Here is an 18358-nt window from a genome sequence, read left to right on the forward strand (position 1 = left end):
GAATACAAATACAAGATTAATATAAAGCAGAAGAAACCAGCGCCAACGGGGAAATCCGAAAAGCTGCACAAGAACAGCAGGAGAAACATCAAGTGGCGTCACACTGCTGTGCGCTCAGGGACTCTTCTGAAAGTGGGGACTTTTTAAATTTCATTTTCTTGGCTTACTAAAGATTGATTTAGTAAGTCAGTCAATCATTGTCCAACCCGCTATATCCTAACACGGGGTCACGGGGGTCTGCTGGAGCTAATCCCAGCCGGCACAGGGCGCCAGGCAGGAACAAACCCCGGGCAGGGTGCCAGCCCACCGCAGGGCGCACACACACACACACACACACCAAGCACACACCAGGGACAATTTAGGATGACCAATCACCTAACTTACATGTCTTTGGACTGTGGTAGGAAACCCACGCAGACACGGGGAGAACATGCAAACTCCACGCAGGGAGGACCCAGGAAGCGAACCCTTATGGGTCTCCCAACAGCACTACCCACTGCGCCACCATGCCGTCCAAAATTGATTCATATATATATATAAAAAAAATAAACACTTATAATACAATAAATGGCCAAAAGTGCATAGGCTCCCCTCCAAATGACTGACTGGACTGGCACTAATACTTCTAAATGCCATTTGAGTGCCACACAGGCACTATCAACAACAACAACAACATTTATTTCTATAGCACATTTTCATACAAACAGTAGCTCAAAGTGCTTTACGTATTAAAGAATAGAAAAATGAAAGACACAATTATAAAACAAAATAAATCAACATTAATTAACATCGAATAAGAGTAAGGTTCAATGGCCAGGGGACAGAAAAACAAAAACTCCAGACGGCTGGAGAAAAAATAAAATCTGTAGGGATTCAGACCATGAGACCCCCTGACCAGTCCCCTCTGGGCATTCTACCTAACATAAATGAAACAGTCCTCTTTGGATTTAGGATTCTCACGGAAGGGCTTGATGATGATGATGGTCACGTAGACTTCTGCCTTTTAATCCGTCCATCATTGTTGGAGCATCATGAAGCTTTGAGTAGGTGGAGGTGGCGTGGAAAAAGAAACAGAAAAGAGAGTAGGGGTCAGTACCGAACAGTTTCTTTCGTCCTCCATCAGTGAGAAGCTCCGCACCCGCTTTCCCAAAACAAAATGCCTGCTTGCTTCTTCAGAGAACACGACGACCTCGACTCACAGAAGTTCAAAACAAAGCAAGTGAAATGGCAGGCAGGCTGGCAGGGGCCTTTCTGCCAAATAAATGGTGTCCTTTTTAATGCTCTTTCAGGCCTTGACTTTTCATAGCTAAGAGCACTAAAACTGATAACGAAGCGTTTTGATTGATCCTTGATCAAAATTCTCCACACTTTGAGACGAGACAACTCTCAGAACAAGAAACAAAAAGGGGAAAACTAGTGACAGGCATCCCTTGCCCGAATGGGATGCCCCTATAATAGAAAGTCTGACTGAGAGGGTATATCCAGACCATTACCTCATCTGGAGCGTTAAAGGGTAGCCCCCAGCCATGGTGTGCAGCAGTGGCATGGGGTTTGGAGTATGGAAGCTCAACCCTGCTGGTGCCCGTGGCCACCACTAGGAGACACTTGGATAACTGCTGAGCCCTTGGCTGGCAGCACTTTTACCACACCCAGAAGTAGATCTACAAGAACCTGGAGCACCTCTGGGTGCCTTATAAACGGAGCCAGCAGCCACCCACTACTCCTGGAGCCAGAGTCAGGAGGAAGAGGAGGAGGAAGAAGAGTGAAGAATTCAGAGAGGCAGAAAAGGCCTGTGTATTGTATATTTGATGCTTTGTACGTTACCGTGCTGTGAAGTACGGGGCAACAGAAAACGCTTCCCCACTGAATAATAATCGTGTGCTGTGTTGAACTTGAACTCGGGGAGCCGCATGCCCCCTTGGTGGTCCACAAGACACATTCAAGACACGTCCAGTTGTCTAAAGTGCCATTCTGAACTCTTAAGAGTAAAAGAAGTCAAGTCTAATCACTGCTACTCGGTTCAGGCTAATGTCTCTGCTGCCATTGTCATCCCAACAGGTCACTCAAGCAGCCCTGCCGTTGCCATCGTGGTGCCCTTCCTCTTGGTGGCGGTGATCATTGTGATCGGAGTCCTGGTGTACAAGAAGTGGCCACTCTGGTAAGTAAAAAAAAAAACAAAAGAGAAAGACCCTTCCATTCTGCTCAGAGTCACAGGCAGTGTAGGTTGGGTGTCACCATCGTAAAGAGAACCCGTAGGCAAACCCCGTATATTGAAAGGGCACAAAAGAAAACGTGTCGTAGGCATTTCACCTGAGACTAGCCCCATTGTGGCGATTGAGTCTGCCCCAATTAAGATGGTGGTGTCTCCAGTTAGGATGTTTACTGGGAAGAAGAGGAGGACACAGCTGGGATGTTTCCGGAAGTAGCTTCATAGATGGTGGCACATCAGGGAAAGAAGAAGAGATACTGTTACTGCTTAACGCCCACAGGTGGCCCGGGGTAAAATTGTCACTAACTAAGCCTATAAGTTGCTCCCCAGGCACATGTTTGTGACATCATCTTTTGGGGGGGGACTGCCCAAAACAAAACCAGTCAGTTTCAACCAAAGAGTTAATCAACTCAATTCAGCTTTTGTATGGCGACCTTCAGCGAGTGCAGGCACAGACTCCTGGAACACATTTAAGGGTAATACATTTTACAAATGGCTACCGTGTCATTCATACACATAAAGATTCACATTTGTTCAAAATGTTCCAGTGTGGTGTTGAGATGTCCCCCCACTGCTCTTCGGTCCCAATCCAGGTGGTTAGGCGTGTGGTGTTTGCGACAATGCAGCGCATGCTCACAACGTCTCTTTGTCTCTCTAATGCCACACAGTCCTCGGCACGTTACAAAAAACCTTGACTTGGGTGACAGAAATGACATTAGCGACAGAGTGGAATCGAACCTACGATCTTAAAGTGAAACTCACAGCATTCATTCAGGTTTATATCTCATTTCAGCAACGTGTGAAGTACTGTAAATGTGCCTTTGTCTATTGGAGAATCTTTCTTAGAAAAGCCCAACACTGAGTCAATTTCGCCAAATCACTCAAAATATTATTTCACCAAATTCGGTAAAATTAAAAAATAGAAAACATTTGACTGAACGTCCAACACGCTAGCCGCTACACAAAATGCGACTTAACTGTCATAGTGAAGTAATTTGACAAAACTTCAGTATCAATTAATCAAAATGATTTTTTTTTTCTTTTAATTAATCTGTCTGCATTGGTCTTGGAACAGTCGACCGTTTGATCGAAAATCCAACAAGCTAACCACTTGACCAACACCGCTAATTTTTCATATATATGTGGGCTGGCTAAAGGCATATGTGTGTAATCGCTAAAAGTATGACATACGTAAATTAGAAATTTTAATTTGATGTAATTAACGTACAGATCCCGAGTCAAAACTAATGAACTGCATTGTCACTGGAGATCAGCATGCATGCAAAGTTTGAAAGAAATCGGTTCGATTAAAGAGGGTAAAATAAATGACTGCAAAAATTGACCCAGACAAACAGAGACGACAAGTTGCATATAATAATAATAATAATAATAATAATAATAATAATAATAATAATAATAATAATAATAATAATAATAACCTATTGCAAACTCAGCATTTGTTTAACTCCAACATAAAAATCAGGCTACTTCCTACAATGCCTCACGCAGCATAGCAGGTGGAGGCAGACCGGTGACGTAGAAAGCCAATGGCTTTCTGGGAACTGGAGTTTACTACTATGAAACGTATTATTCTGTGCGACTTCAGTTATGGAGTGGTTTCAAAACCACCTTGATGTTGTGTTCAGTTGTAGTTTCTGCCAGAACGCTGGGGGGAGTTCTTATGAAAATGTATTACTTGTTGAAGGGATAGCAAAGGAATATAGAAAAAAATAAGTCTTCTTGATTGGTGATAGTGCGTACCTGTCGTAAAATAAAGTGAGTTAATGTTCTGAGTAATACATGACTGGCTAATTATTTCACCCTGCTCTGGACATAACACTTGACAAAGGTTATTTAAACGTGTACGTTTTGTGTATTTTTCCCTTTTACTTGTTCGTTAGCCGCTTCTGGGGGTAAAAGCAGATGTTGAGTACAAATGAGTGTTATATATGTGCACTGTGATATTAAGTGCAGGGTTCGATTATGCAGCCATGTGCGGTAGGTCTGCTTTTTGTGAGATGAGCTTGATTGCTTTGGGCTGAGAGGTGTAAAAGAAAAAGGAAAACAATAAAAAGAGTTTTTGAGGGTGTTGCACTGTCAGCGTCTCTCTCTTAGACATAAAAATGAGTGAAATGCCGGGAAGGGTCGCGGCAGTGTGTCTGATAGCGGAGTGAGGCCGTCACATCAGCTCACGCCTCCTGCTGCTGCCTGAGGTAAGTGAAACCGTAAAAGTAAAATTAAAATTAATGTGAGAACAATAAAGCTACGTATGTCTTGTTCTGCGCAGTGAATAAGTGTGTACATTTAAGGATGGATCAGTACCACAGCAGACTGCTCTCCATCAGGGTCCGTTGTTGGCGAAAGATAGATATGAAAGGCACTATATGATAGATAGATAATAGTATAGTAGGTAGGATTAGATAGATATCATATAGTACCTTTGATATCTATCAATCTATCAAATGAGCTTCCAATTTCTCCCTTGGGACAAATAATAATGTTCTGTTGAAGAATTCACGTTGTACCTATCAACTCAGTCCTTACAATTGTACTGTTTGTGAAAGAACTCCATTTTCCCCGATAATTTGACCGTTCTAGGGCTTCCTGTGTAATCAGACACTGCAGAATCAAATAACAAGTGTGCTCGGATGTCATTTGTTACTTTAACCTGCAACAAGTTGAAACAAATGGTTCTTTCTTTCTTTTTTTATTTTTTGAGATGCCCTTTTACGAGCTGTAAAATCACCAGAGCCATAAACTCTTATTTTATATTTATTTTTGATATTTCCAGGTTTCCTCTGCCCATTTCGAAACTTTGAAAGGTTCAGGGAATTTGTAACAAAACGTGTGCAGAGTGAATGAGTGTGGATGTTTCCAGAAGGCACTGTACTTAGCCATAAAACATTCAACACTAACAATGATGCCAAAAATGTAATTTTTGACATTACAGTACTTAAGTGGGTGTCCATACAAGCGATTTCAGCTCAACAAGACAAATAGGAATACATGTAAACTGCAATTAAAAATCCCCAGTTTCCTGTACTGTCAGCCCTCCGTATACGTGACCCCCGCTTTCAAAACTCGAAAATATATATTTTTTTAAATCCAGAAAGTCCCCCCCCCCCAAAAAAAATCCACGCGAATGAGATGATCTGTTGTCGTACCTGCAGGGTTTAAATTAAATGGATTAGACAAGTAAAAACGACGTACAGCCGCTATGTGTCAACCAACTGCTGAGCCACCACACTGCTCTACATCGATCGATCCCCTTTTCCGCCAATCACCTCCTTTCTCGCTCACCAATCATATCTCGGCTTCTGAGCGCTCCCAATTTAGGGAACTGTCCCGTCTTTACACTTCCCGCGGTATACTGCAGCTCTTAAATGTAACACAAAAAAAAAAAAAACTACACGTATGCTGGAACATAAAGACACTCAAACAAAGAAGACTAAACAATCAACAACCAAAAAAACTGAATTCCGAGTTCCTTTACCCGTTTCCACCCCTCCAGTCCAATTAAACTGAGTCACCGCCATCAGCCCCTAAAGACTCCTAGCCAGGACACCGGCGGCTTTAAACTCGGATGAGGTTATCAGTGCGCGGCGTGCGCAAGCTACAAACACACACGGACTGGCTTTAGGTAATCAGTACCCAGTACATTAAAGTCTCAACTGACAAAACCATTATTATTATTGACTGGGACGCGCACGCGCACAGTGGCCGGCGCAGCCCCGCGTTCATTTAAATAAAGCCGTTAAGTCGTGCAATCCCGACCGTGAGGCGCTGTGAGGACTTAACACTGAGGGATGGTTTCTGTGAAAAAGACTCCTAAAAAGAGCAATTAAATGGTGAAAGCGAAGTTTCAATAGGAGCATAAGAGGAAGTGTAAAGTGACATCTTGACAAAAAAATGACAAATTTACATCTTTGAAAAGTGCCATGTCGCGTGCTGAAATCGTTATTCACTAAACAATACAGCGTAACTAATATCTGCGTAGCATTTCGATTGTAGGTGTTAAGCAAAACAAATCCGTTCCATCGGGTTACTTTAATTTTTTTCCTGACTCTCATTTCCGTATTAATTCGTTCAAACAAATTATTATTATTCCCTTCCCCCTTGTAGTCCAGTTGTTATTAACCTTTTTTTTTAACTAAAGTATTGTAGTGACCTGACCTCAACATGTCAGGTTCGAAAAGGAAGAAACGCAGAAGGACGAAGATGGAAATGCAGAACAGTTTACTGGAACAGTCAAAAAAATACGACTGTAAAAGGAAACATGAACGACTTTGACCTTGAACTATTTATAGCTGGCCGTGAGAGACACCGTTAATGAACCCATAAAAAAAGACAAGAACAACAAAACGGCTGATTTCAGAGGCATCAGCACCTTCACATCCCACTCGGCTCTCTCTGTCGAACCATCAGGGAAGAAAAAAATAAAAACCTCTGCCTCCGCCCCTCCGTCCAGGGCGCCACCCCTTTTCCTGTCAATCATACCACCAGCTGTCAGTTCTCCGCGACGCAATAGTACATCATTCTTACAAATGCCATTCATCTGGAGTGCAGTATGTACATAATATAGGCATAAAAACCATTCATTTTACGAAGAGGCACATTATATAGTTATGTTAACTTTAAATTTGAGTGCATTCACCATATCCAGGGCCTTCATAGCTTTGGTGTTCGCGTAGCCATTTGCAGACTGGAGGTAATGGTTAAGTTAATGTTACAGTGTCGTTTTCCTTTAGTTTACACCATGATCTCATCCAAGAATTATTAACAGACATCAGATATGTTATCTTGGACTTAACATCATTCCTTTTGAAACACAGAAATCTATCACTGTCATTTAAGTTTAATACAAGATTAACAGAGTAATTTGTCAAATTTTGTAAATCCGTCCATTACACCTTGTAGCACGAGTGTCAAACACCGGGCCTGGAGGGCCGCAATGGCTGCAGATTTCACTGTTAAATAACTTATTTTCCCTTCATTTTAATTAGCCCTGTTTTTAAGGATTCAGTCCTCTGAATGGATTTTTTTCTTAATTAGATGACAGCCAAACTGAAATGAGACGTGAAACGAGCCGACAGATGACCAGCTAAACTAGGGCTTCAAACTCCAACCAATTTCACTCCAACCAGTTTCTTAATGAGAAGCCGATGCTTGCTGTTAATTAAGCCCGTTTTTTAATTCCATGGCTTGTTGCTGCTCTCATTCTGCTACAGCAGAAATTTCCCAAACTGTTGATTTTCTGTTTTTTTTTTTTTCTAAAAACATTGTCAAAAGATTTTGGTGAACTGAGATCAACCTTAGTGAGACCCTCATCTTTCTTTATGTTCAGATAATCTGGTTAGCTGGTCACATTGGCAGCTTGTTTTGTGTCTCATTATTGTTTGGCTGCTAATTATGGAAAATGAAAGAACTAAGGGGTCTGAGTCAAGTTAATTAAAATTTTTCCTGCTGATGACTTCTTTTAATTAACTTCACTCAGGCCCCATAGTTGTTTCTTTTTCTTTAATTAGCAGCCAAGCAATAATGAGACACAAAACATGCCACCACATGACCAGCTCCCCTGTACCCATCACACAACATCTGAAATTAAAGAGTGGTGATGGTCTCGGTAAGGCTGATCTCTCAGGTCACCAAAACATTTTGGCATTGGTGCTCTTAGAAGGAACAGAAAAACAACAGTTTTAGAAATGTCTGCTGTGGCAGAATGAGAGCAGCAACAAGCCATGGAATAAAATAACGGGTTTAATTAACAGTAAGAATTGGCTTCTCGTTAAGAAAGTGATTGGAGTGAAATTGGTTGGAGCCTGAAGCCCCAGTTTAGCTGCTCTTCTGTTAGCTCATTTCACATCTCATTTCTGCTTGGCTGTCATTTAATGAAGAAAGGAATCAATTCAGAGGGATGAACTCTTCTAACAGGGCTATTAAAGTGATGGCGGAAAAAGTTCATTAGCAGTGAAAACTGGTGACTGATTAGGAAAAGGGTTAGAATGAAAATGTGAAGCCACGGCGGCCCTCCAGGCCCGGAGTTCGACACCCCTGAACTAAGAGGTCTGAGTCAAGTTAATTCAAACTAAGGCAAAAGAAGCTAATTAGCAGCAAAAACGGCTCACTAATTAAGAAGATGGTTAGAATGAAAACCTGCAGCCACTGCGGCACTCCAGGCCCGGAGTTTGACACTCCTGCCTTAGAGTCTTGATGTTCCCTACAGAGACGAGAGAATGTTTCTGGATCTTTCTCACAAAATACACATTTGTCATCAGTTTCAATCTTAAATCTGTGTGCAATAAAAAAAATCATATGTGTCAATTTAAAAGAAATGTCTTCCACCTTATCCGTGATATAATATTTGTCAGGTAATAACGGTAAGTTATTCCAGTCACTACTTTCAAACACAGCAGTCCATCTCAGAACTACAGTAGGAGAAAATGACTGGCAAATAACAGTCCTGAAATGTTTCTTACTACATTTGGGTGTTTGAATATCAATTCCATCTAAAAGAAGGGGTGAGGTGAAATCCGTGGCATCGGCAGTGGAGACTCCATGACAGCCCTCCAACTGAATAAGCTTTTCTTGTCATCCCAGACTCATAAGGTGAAATTGTCCCGCTGTTCTTACTGATACATTCTTCATAGCTCAACAGTTTTTGTTAATATTTCGCTTCACACATTTGTTTTTCAGATAGGTTTTTAAAAAAATCGAGATTTGTTTTTGAATTTTATAGCCTTACTCTAGCTGTACCCTGCAGCTGCGCCCACGTTGTAGTGAAACGGGACAAACTTTAAAAATCAATAGACGTTGGCACTGGATCTGATCGTGTTCAGCTCTGACGGGAGAGCACCCCCGCATGGGGAGAAGAGCATGTCACCGTGATATCTCTGCCAATCAGCAGCTACCCTTTAATACACACAGAGCGCTGATCTCTTTCTCTCACAAACGTTAAACGTTACTCCTTCACAATCTCTAGAGGGTGACGTCTGCTGAACAAACAGGTACTGCTAGCTAAGCAGAGGTGAGGTGACGAGAGGTAGAGCGACTCGAACGGAGGCTGGCGTGTGAGTGAGGGGCCCCGCCCAGCTCCCCACTCCTGAGGCCCCGCCCAGCTCCCCACTCCTGAGGCCCCGCCCCCTTAGCCTGTAGAGTCTCTCTCTCTCTCTCTCTCTCGGATTCATGCAAATAAATCGGTCCTGCAAGCGAACTGTGATACTTAGCACGATGAGAGAAGTCACAAAATCAACCAGAATTGTTCAAACAAATTGTAGAAAGAAAGAAACCCGATCTAAATCCATTAAGTAGTTTTCTCGTGAAAAGCAGACAGACATTGGATTTTATATAGAGAGAGATGACTGACTATAGTAACCTTTTATTGAAACATTACGTGGAAAATAAAAGAGCCTCTCTCAGAATCAACAGGCGATTTTCCAAGATGGTAAAGTCAAAACTTAATCTTGTCAAGCTCACTTTTTAGTCTGCAAGCAGGAATTTTGTAATCGATATTCAAAAGTGTGATTGGTCTCCAATTTTCTAGACTTAAAAGATCTTTATTTGATTTTGGTGTAAGAGTAATTAACCCTTGAGTCATCGTAGAAGGCAACTGCCTCTTTAAAATCTCTTAAAAGAGAATCAATGAATGAATCTTGAATTCCTTATGAAATTCATTTGTGAAGCCTTCATTCCTGGGAGATTTGTTTCATTTAAGATTCTTATTACTGTTTTTGGTCTCTTCAATTGAAATCCTCTCCTTACTTCTTGACTGGAACTTCTCATCAATGTGTGAATATTGTTTTCCAGTGATGTTTAAGGATTTTATTAATAGAACCAGTTTTACTTGAAGAAAGTGGACTGTAAAAATCAGAAGTATATTTTGAAATATCTTCAGGGTTCCGAGGTTCAGTCCCCTCTATTTTTATTTTATCTATTGGTAATAATTCACGTATTTATTTTCTGAATTATTAGTTTCTCTAGCCATGTGCTCCTTGATCTTGTGAAGGCCCCGTTCCTCATACATATCATCTACATCTAACTGCAGTTTCGATAATCTGCGTTTATCATTTTCATTAATATTGTTTTTATTAAATAGTAAATTCATTTCCTCAATAATTTCCATTTCTTTCATCTTTTTAATTTGAATCTTTTCTTTCCCCCTTCTTATAGAAAGCTGTCTAATTTCAAACTTGATTAATTCCCAATATTTACAAAATGTTTTGTTCAAGCGTGCTCGACTCCACTGTAATAGAATGATCTTCTTGAGCTCTGTCTGAGATACGTGTCCTCCAGAAGTTTATTATTCAATTTCCAGTAGTTTTTATTAACATTATTTAGCACTAGCAGGATTACCCGGCGTTGCCCAGGAATGTATAACCGGTGAATTTCCCGGTGAAGGAAACAGAACATAGAAATCGAACAAACATTTTTCTGTTTGACATTTTATTGTAAGTTCCTCCACTCTGGATTGTGTCTGCTGTGGCGTTTCAGACGTCCTTGAAATAGACTTCCTTGTGCCTTCTGAAGTGGACCTTCCAATTCTACGTCTTTTTATCGGTGGCATGGGTATATTAGCGAAAAGCAGGACAATTATAATGTGTTACATGGTATTACATACGGAATAAGCACCACGGTGAGATGAACTTACGTGATTTACAATACATCAGAAAACGAACAAATAGCAGCAGTCAGTCAGAAAGAGCAACACTGAAATCGTACTGTGAGTCAGAAAGCGAGTAAATAGCACCACAAATACGGAAAGTCAGTGAGGAAGAGCAGCACTGAAACCGTACTGGGAAAAATGGCGGGGAGAGGTGGTCTGTTTCTAAGGAGCATCTGTGTTGAACTGTGATGCCATCTAATGAATGTTGGCAATGGTAACTACAGAGAGAAGTGGCGTACAACCGCTGCTGCGTCTGGGGAAAATGGTGGGGGAAGGATGCTGTCTTTTTAATGGTGAGTCTCTGTATATATAACGGACGTTGGCGAATGAAACACAGCACTATCAGTGCGTGTGGGAGTGTGACGTGGGGAAACGCGGGTGTGTCAGCCGGTCATGCGCACTGGGTCTTTCACGTTTTACATCCGTACGGCAGTTCCCCTTCACCCAATCAAAGCAGTCGGCCTTCTCAAACTTGGACACTTGCACCATCTGTTGGCAATTTAAAGAAACCTGGGTAAAGAGCAACGTACAGAGACCAAAGCTGCCGCTAGATGGCACCACCGTGAACATCTGTTGCAACGTGCGGCCATCTTGTCGATGATAAGTACGGGAACGTGTGCCGTACGTTGTGTCGGTGAAAAGGTGCCCTGCGGTTCACCACAAACATTTTTCCCAACCAAACATACCTCATGACCTCCTCCTGGTCACAAAGGAGCCCCATGCCCAGTTTGGTGCCGATTGGACGCAGATTTGTATGGCGGACAAACAAAACATAAACACATCGACTCCAACTTCTAAATCCAAAGCCAGATACAGTACATCGCTGTCTGATCTGTCGAAAGTTCCGTTTTTTCAATGGTGACACCAGAGATGAAGCGATAATCAATTCTGGGCTGTCTAAGATGACTGTCCGTGCACCCTGTCAAGTGACCAGCGTGGAGTCGAGTGTCCTCCGAGGGTCACAGACTCCAAGTGCTAGGCGTGTTTCTTGAGAAATAACTCTAGATGGCAAACAATTACATTTGTCTCTCTATTGTCTCGTCAAAGACAAAATTGAAATCCCTGCCTGAAATGATTTTAATATTTTGAAACCTTGATGTGATTCTTCTAATTCCACTTGCAAATGTTTGAGTAGTGCTCCTTATTAGTACTTTAAACATTAGACACATAAATAATCCCTGATGATAAAAATCGGGAGGGCTCTCCCCTCAACTTTCTCGTATACTCAGATATGGGGATTGAAATTTGAGGAGTACACCGCAAGACAAGGATGATATTTTTATACTGTGGACATTAAAGAAGCTGTGGGGCATCCGTTGGTGAAGAAAGATTCACGGATCTTGACTTTCCTGACGATGCTGTGATCTTCATGGAGTCAATGGAGGCTCTGATCAGGGGGTCTCGAGAGAATGAATGTGGAGTCTGAGTGTCTGGGCTTGCGAGGGTCCTGATAAAAACCAAGAGCCAGGCCTTTAATGACCTCTTGGGCACGGCCATCAGCAGTGTGTCTGTCTGCGGAGAGAGTGTCGACCTCGTTGAGAGGTTTACTGACCTCGGCAGTGACATTCACACCTCTGGTGACTCTTCCTGTGAAGTCAGTAGATGGATTGGGAGAGCATGGGTTCATGAGGTCGCTGGAAAGGGGTGTGTGGCGCTCCTGATATCTCAGCAAAAGGACGAAGGTGTTTCTGTCTTGCTATATGGTTATGAGACATGGACGCTATCCAGTGACCTGAGATGAACACTGGACTCCTGTGGTACTGTGTCTCTCCAGAAATCCTTGGGTACCGTTAGTTTGACTTTGTGTTGCTCATGGAGTCCCAAATGAGGCACGTGACCTGCATTGTGAAGGAGCGTCTGTTATGGCACAGCAGCCATGTGGCGCGTTTCCCCGAGGGTGATCCGGCTCATAAGATCCTCATTGTTGGGGACCCTAGTGGCTGGACCAGGCCAAGGGGTGGCCCACATAACACCTGGCTGCGGCAGATAGGGGGTCATTTCTGGAGGGTGGGACTGGACAGGGGGTTGCCAACCGGGATCTCGAGTTGTTTTGCCGTGTAGTGGGTGCGGCAATGTGCTGTACCAGTGCATGCTACTCAACTTGACCTGACTTGACTTGTAGATTTTAAACTACAATGCAGCTTCTTGCTGTTTTTGAAGTCAACGAATCAGCGATTCCAAGATTCAAAGCATTTTGGTGAACTGAACGAGATGAATCGAATCACCAGAAAGGATCATTTTGCACCTCACTTCTGGCTCTACACGTCCAGTTCCGGTTCACTCAACGGTGCCCCGTATATGAATTAAGCATTTTATATGAATATTTAATGTTGTTATTTATATTACATAATTTAGAGATGATTTAACATAACATAGGTTATGTACAAAGACTACACCATTTTTCTATTAGAGGCTTGAGCTTTGGTGGTATCTGCTTTGAGGGGTCCTGGAACCACTCCCCCTTTGCTGCTTCTTCTTCTTCTTCTTCTTCCTCCTCTTCTTCATTAGATATCTGTCTTTGGATTGCCAGTTCCTCCGTCGTACTCTTCTCTTCATTTCCTGGAATGATTTCCGGTAGTCTAACATGTCCCACCTTGGCCATCCTCTTGATTTCTTTCCCTCCATTCTACCCTCTTATCACGTGTCCCGTCTAGTTCTGTCATCTTCTTCTCACTTTTTCACGTGTGCTCCTTCCTTCTTCAGTTCTTTCCAGCACTTTTTAATTTGATCGTTTCCATCCTCCTCCATAGCCACACTTCCTATGCCTCCCGTCTATTAATGTCCCTTTTCTCGATGTCTCCATACGAGGTAACTCTCCAGATTGCTGTTTTTGTTCTTCTTTTCTTCAGCGTTTTATCCAGTCTGTTTGTTAGCCATTTTCGTTTCACATTGAAGGCTGCTGCTTTTCCCGTTGCTGTACTTATTTCTATTTACTTCCCATTTGGAGCTCTAGGCGTGGGTTACTGATGTTGTTTCTTGTGCACAGTTGATGGTTGGTATTAATAGACTTCGACGACCTCAGTCGAGAGCTCGCGCCTTCACAAACACAAACCGTACCCCTATGTGCACATACTGCAGGCAGGATTATCATACTTATACAACCTGGTTAACGGGGTCCAACTTTCCTACAGGTAATCCAAGTCACGGAATGCAACGGAATGTCACGCCATGCTTATATTTTTCTAACTTCTTTATCTTTCTTTTCAGGAGGAGACATCAAAATGTCTTCAATGAGAAGCATTTGGAGAGTAAAGAGTTCACTAAAGATGTCAAGCCCAAGGTGAACGGCTTGTATCTACCGGTGACCACCAAACCAAAACAAGCGACCGCCACAACTGCGCCTGCCTCACGTCTTCAGAGCAAGCCCATCAACCTCCAAGTCGACATGCATCACAGTGACGATGATGACGACGACGACGACAACGACACAATATATGCAAACGACTTGTTTGCCACAACAGGCCAGGTAAGATGGCGTCACAGTTGTTGTGATTCATGGGTGTTATGAGCCTTTGTGTTTTGTCACTTGAGTTGATCATCAAATAGCAGAAATTCAAACAGAAACAAAAATCTTCATGAAAGACTCCGCCAAACTTCAACGCACCTTCACCTGAGCTCCCGTTCTCTGGGACTTAAAGAGCCTGACGGAAGACTCGGGAGTGGTGACATCAGGGTGGCCCCGCCTCTCGGGATGCCACCCACAGAAGACACACAACGTGAGTGTGTTTAAAGTGACAAAACACGATTACAGAATAACAAGTGAAACCAGCGCAAATAACAAAGACATGGAAAAATATGATCTCACATTCCACAATAATAGAAACTCAGACAACAAACACTTGGCTGGCTGTAACACGACAAAGTTTAGGTATAAAGTGTCACCTGATGTATAAAGTCCAAGTCATGGGACGTTCTGTTTAAGTTGTGTAACACACTAGTGAGGTCTCACCAGGACAACAGGCCTCAGAAATGACAAAGCAGCGCAGAAGAAGGTCCAGAGAGGAGCAGCAAGTTGGATTCAGGACCAAGAAGAAGAAGAAGAAATAAAGAAAAAAATAAAATGTGGATTAGGAACTGGCAGACCTGAAGTGTGAATGGAATTAGTGAAGTGAACTGTAAAGTGAGTACTTCTACCAGATCAAGGAGGCACACTTGGATGCTTGTTGAGGGCAAAACTGCACATGAATAGAAGTCACACGGAGAACCACAGACACCCAGAATGAGTGACTCTGAGGACCTTTGATCCTTGACGTCGTGTTATTTTAGACAATCCAGGTGAAGAGGACTGGCAAGCTTGTTGGGCTGAATGGTTTGTTCTCATCAAAATGGTCTCGATTTGAAATATTTTAGATTTTGCTAGATGAGCAGTTCATAAAATAAACAGATCAGGATTGGATAGATAGATAGATAGATAGATAGATAGATAGATAGATAGATAGATAGATAGATAGATAGATAGATAGATAGATAGATAGATAGATATGAAAGGCACTATATAATAGATAGATAAAAAGGCACTAAATAATAGACAGGAATGACACTAGTAGATAGGTAAGAAAGGCACTATATATTAGATAGATAGACAGGAAAGACACTATATAATAGATCAATGGATAAAATGGCACTATATAGTAGATGGATAGATAAGAAAGATACTGCATAACAGCTAGGTAGGTATGAAAAGGCACTATATAATAGATAGATATATAGATAGATAGGATGGGCACTATATAATTAATAAATAAATAAATAAAGCACTACATAATAGACAAATTGATAGGCAGGAAAGACACTATATAGTAGATAGATAAGAAAGGCACTATATAATAGATAGGTAGATATGAAAAGGAACTATTTCATTCTAAGATAGATTGAACTTTATTTGTCTCTGGGGGGAAATTTAGCTTTTCATAGAAGATCATAAAATAAATAAAGAAGAAAAGAAAGAAAAAAGAAAGAAATAATTAAATATACACCAGAATGACTAAAAGAAAGAAAACTTCTGACTTGGCAATTGCAGTCGTCGTGAGGCGCTATATAAGGTGCATTACCGTTGGTATTAAGGGTTCAAGGAGTTGTTTAAGTCCACATAGAAAACTTTTATGGATTCACTTTTTAATGCACCTTCTATTTTACTCTGGTTTATATAATTTTATTTTATTTTCATATGTTATGTTATTTTAAGATGTAAAGCATCTCAGACCCTTGTTGCATAAGCTGGCATTAAAATTAAACCCTTAAATGCTTCCATCCTACACCTGCACCTTTCCATAACGAATACCAGCCCAGGGTGCTGTATGTGTACCTCAGAATCATCTCCATTGTTGTTCAGCTGGTGGAGTGAATCACTTGGGTTCTTAGCGGTGGTCTTTTGACCGGCTGTCGGCTGTCTTGTGCATTCAATGCCCACACTGGCCACTAGGGGGTGCCATTCTCCCTCTGTTCCACTGTATTTGCAGTCCTTGCCCAGGATGAGGTGGCATCATGGTGCCCTGCTGCCTCACAGATTCCCAGTTCTGCACCTAATAATGACATTTGATCATTCTGTTTGCAGATACATGATGGGGGTGACTTCTACGAAAATGTGACAGCCAGGCTCAACTTCCATGCCCTTCACACAGGGAAAGCATAAATGTAATATCAAGATGGAAGATGTCATTAGAATATTTTTTCTTTGCCAAAAAACAGCATGAAAAATAAGAATTCCTATTTGCTTTCTGAAGCTTTTTGGGTTTGCCTTTGATACGTTCCAGTGCGGTGGCACAGTGGGTGGCACGGCAGACCTCACAGAGTTTTGATTTCTTCTTTCCATGTGGAGTTTGCGTGTTCCCTCTGCGTCTGTGTGTTTTTTTAGCTCCACACAACCTGAAGATGTGCTTTTAGGTTGACTGCCCTGAAGTGAATGAGGGCACACGTGTGAGTGAATGATGGACTGGCATGCCACTTATGGCTGATTTGCTTCTTGTACCAAGTGCTACGTGGAAAGGCTCTGTCTTCTTATAGCCCTGCAGGAGAAAACAGCAGTTTCATAAAATGGACAACTGGATGGAAGAACTGGCTGCTGGATTTCGTCAGGTTGTTGTTCACCAAAACACAAAGGTAATGCATAAGCTTTCACGTTCTTGTCCAGGTGGCAGTGCCACGAGATGGCAAAGGAGAGCAGATGTGTCTCCAATGGGTTAAATAATGAGACACAGAGTGAGCAGGAGATCAACACTCTTCAAGCTGTACACTTTAGAGTCGACGAGCTTGACACGCCTGGATTTGGAGGAATTTTCTTGTCGGGTTGGATGGAGACCACAAGTGGACAGCTGTTTTCTGATCTCTTCAAGAAAGTTGAAATAGTGGCAGGTCTGGGCTCTGGCAGGGCCACTCAAGGACATTCCCAGGGTTGTCCCCAAGTCACTGCTGTGTTGCCTTTTCTTTGTCTTCCGCCCAGTCTGAGGTCCACAGCGCTCTGAGCAGGTCTTCATTAAGGACCTCTCTACACTTTGTTCTGTTTATCCTTCCTTTTGTCCGCTGGGACCTGATGATGCCACCACCACCACGCTTCACCTGTGGAATGTGCAGATGATGAGCAGTGCCAGGTTTCCGCAGACGTGATGCTTAGCATTGAGGCCAAAGAGTTTAACGTTTGTTTCTTCAGACCTGAGAATCTCGTTTCTCACAATCCCAGAGCCCCTTAGGTGCCCCCATGTGGGCTTCCATGTGTCTTCTATTCAGGAGAGGCCTCCGGCCACACTGTCATGAAGCCCAGATGGGTAGTGGGTTGAAGTAATGGTTGTCTTTCTGGAAGTTTCTCCGGATATGGAGCTCAGCCACAGTGACCATCAGGTTCAGGGGTCACCTGTCTTACCCTGATTGTTTAGATTGTTCCAGTGTCTGGCTGTTCCAGACTTCCACCACTTAAGAATTATGGAGGCCACTGTGCTCGGGGGACAGAGATACGATCCTGCCTCTAAGTTCTGCTGGCAATTCTTTCAACTTCATGGCTGTGGACCTTCCTTAGACCCCTCATCAGGTCCAGTCCATCGACTTGGTGGACTCCAAACATCGCCATGATGGTGAACAGAATGAGATACGCCTGAGCTGAAGCGAAAAGGGCCGGAACACTTGTGACGATGTGATGACTTTGCAGTTTTTTATTTTTAATAAATTTGCACAAAATTCTCAAATCCTGTTTTCCCTTTTTTGTCATTCAGGGCTGTTGAGTGTTGTTGGGTGACGGACAAAATGAGCCTGCTGGATTTCAGCAGAAGCCGGCAGCGTCGCAAGATATGTTCAGCATACACCGAGTATGTCTGTCTGTGTGGCACCCACCATCACGGAGGGTGGTCTCGTGTTTACTGGGGCAGTCCAGACGCCTGTCGTGTTCTCTCACTGTCTGCTCAGGAACGTGTCGAGTGGCCATTCGAGTCTCACTTAGTGCAGAGCTTTAACATTTCAGTACATGCCAGATGCCCTGTGGTTCTCTCAGAATGGCAAAGGGG

The 18358-nt window shown here is 42.6% G+C and overlaps 1 protein-coding gene across 1 annotated transcript in view; it reads left to right on the forward strand.

Annotated features, from left to right (window-relative positions):
- Positions 1–18013, forward strand: part of LOC120540094 (Schwann cell myelin protein-like) — a 38528-nt gene extending 20515 nt beyond the window's left edge. The window contains exons 6-8 of the mRNA XM_039770581.1: positions 2059–2158; positions 14076–14334; positions 16423–18013. Coding sequence (XP_039626515.1) covers positions 2059–2158; positions 14076–14334; positions 16423–16500 — 437 coding nt within the window. The 3' untranslated portion in view covers positions 16501–18013. The remainder of the gene's footprint in view (positions 1–2058; positions 2159–14075; positions 14335–16422) is intronic.
- Positions 18014–18358: the final 345 nt, after the last annotated feature.

Source organism: Polypterus senegalus, chromosome 12 (genome assembly GCF_016835505.1).
Source record: "Polypterus senegalus isolate Bchr_013 chromosome 12, ASM1683550v1, whole genome shotgun sequence".
In the NCBI taxonomy this organism is placed as follows: domain Eukaryota; kingdom Metazoa; phylum Chordata; class Cladistia; order Polypteriformes; family Polypteridae; genus Polypterus; species Polypterus senegalus.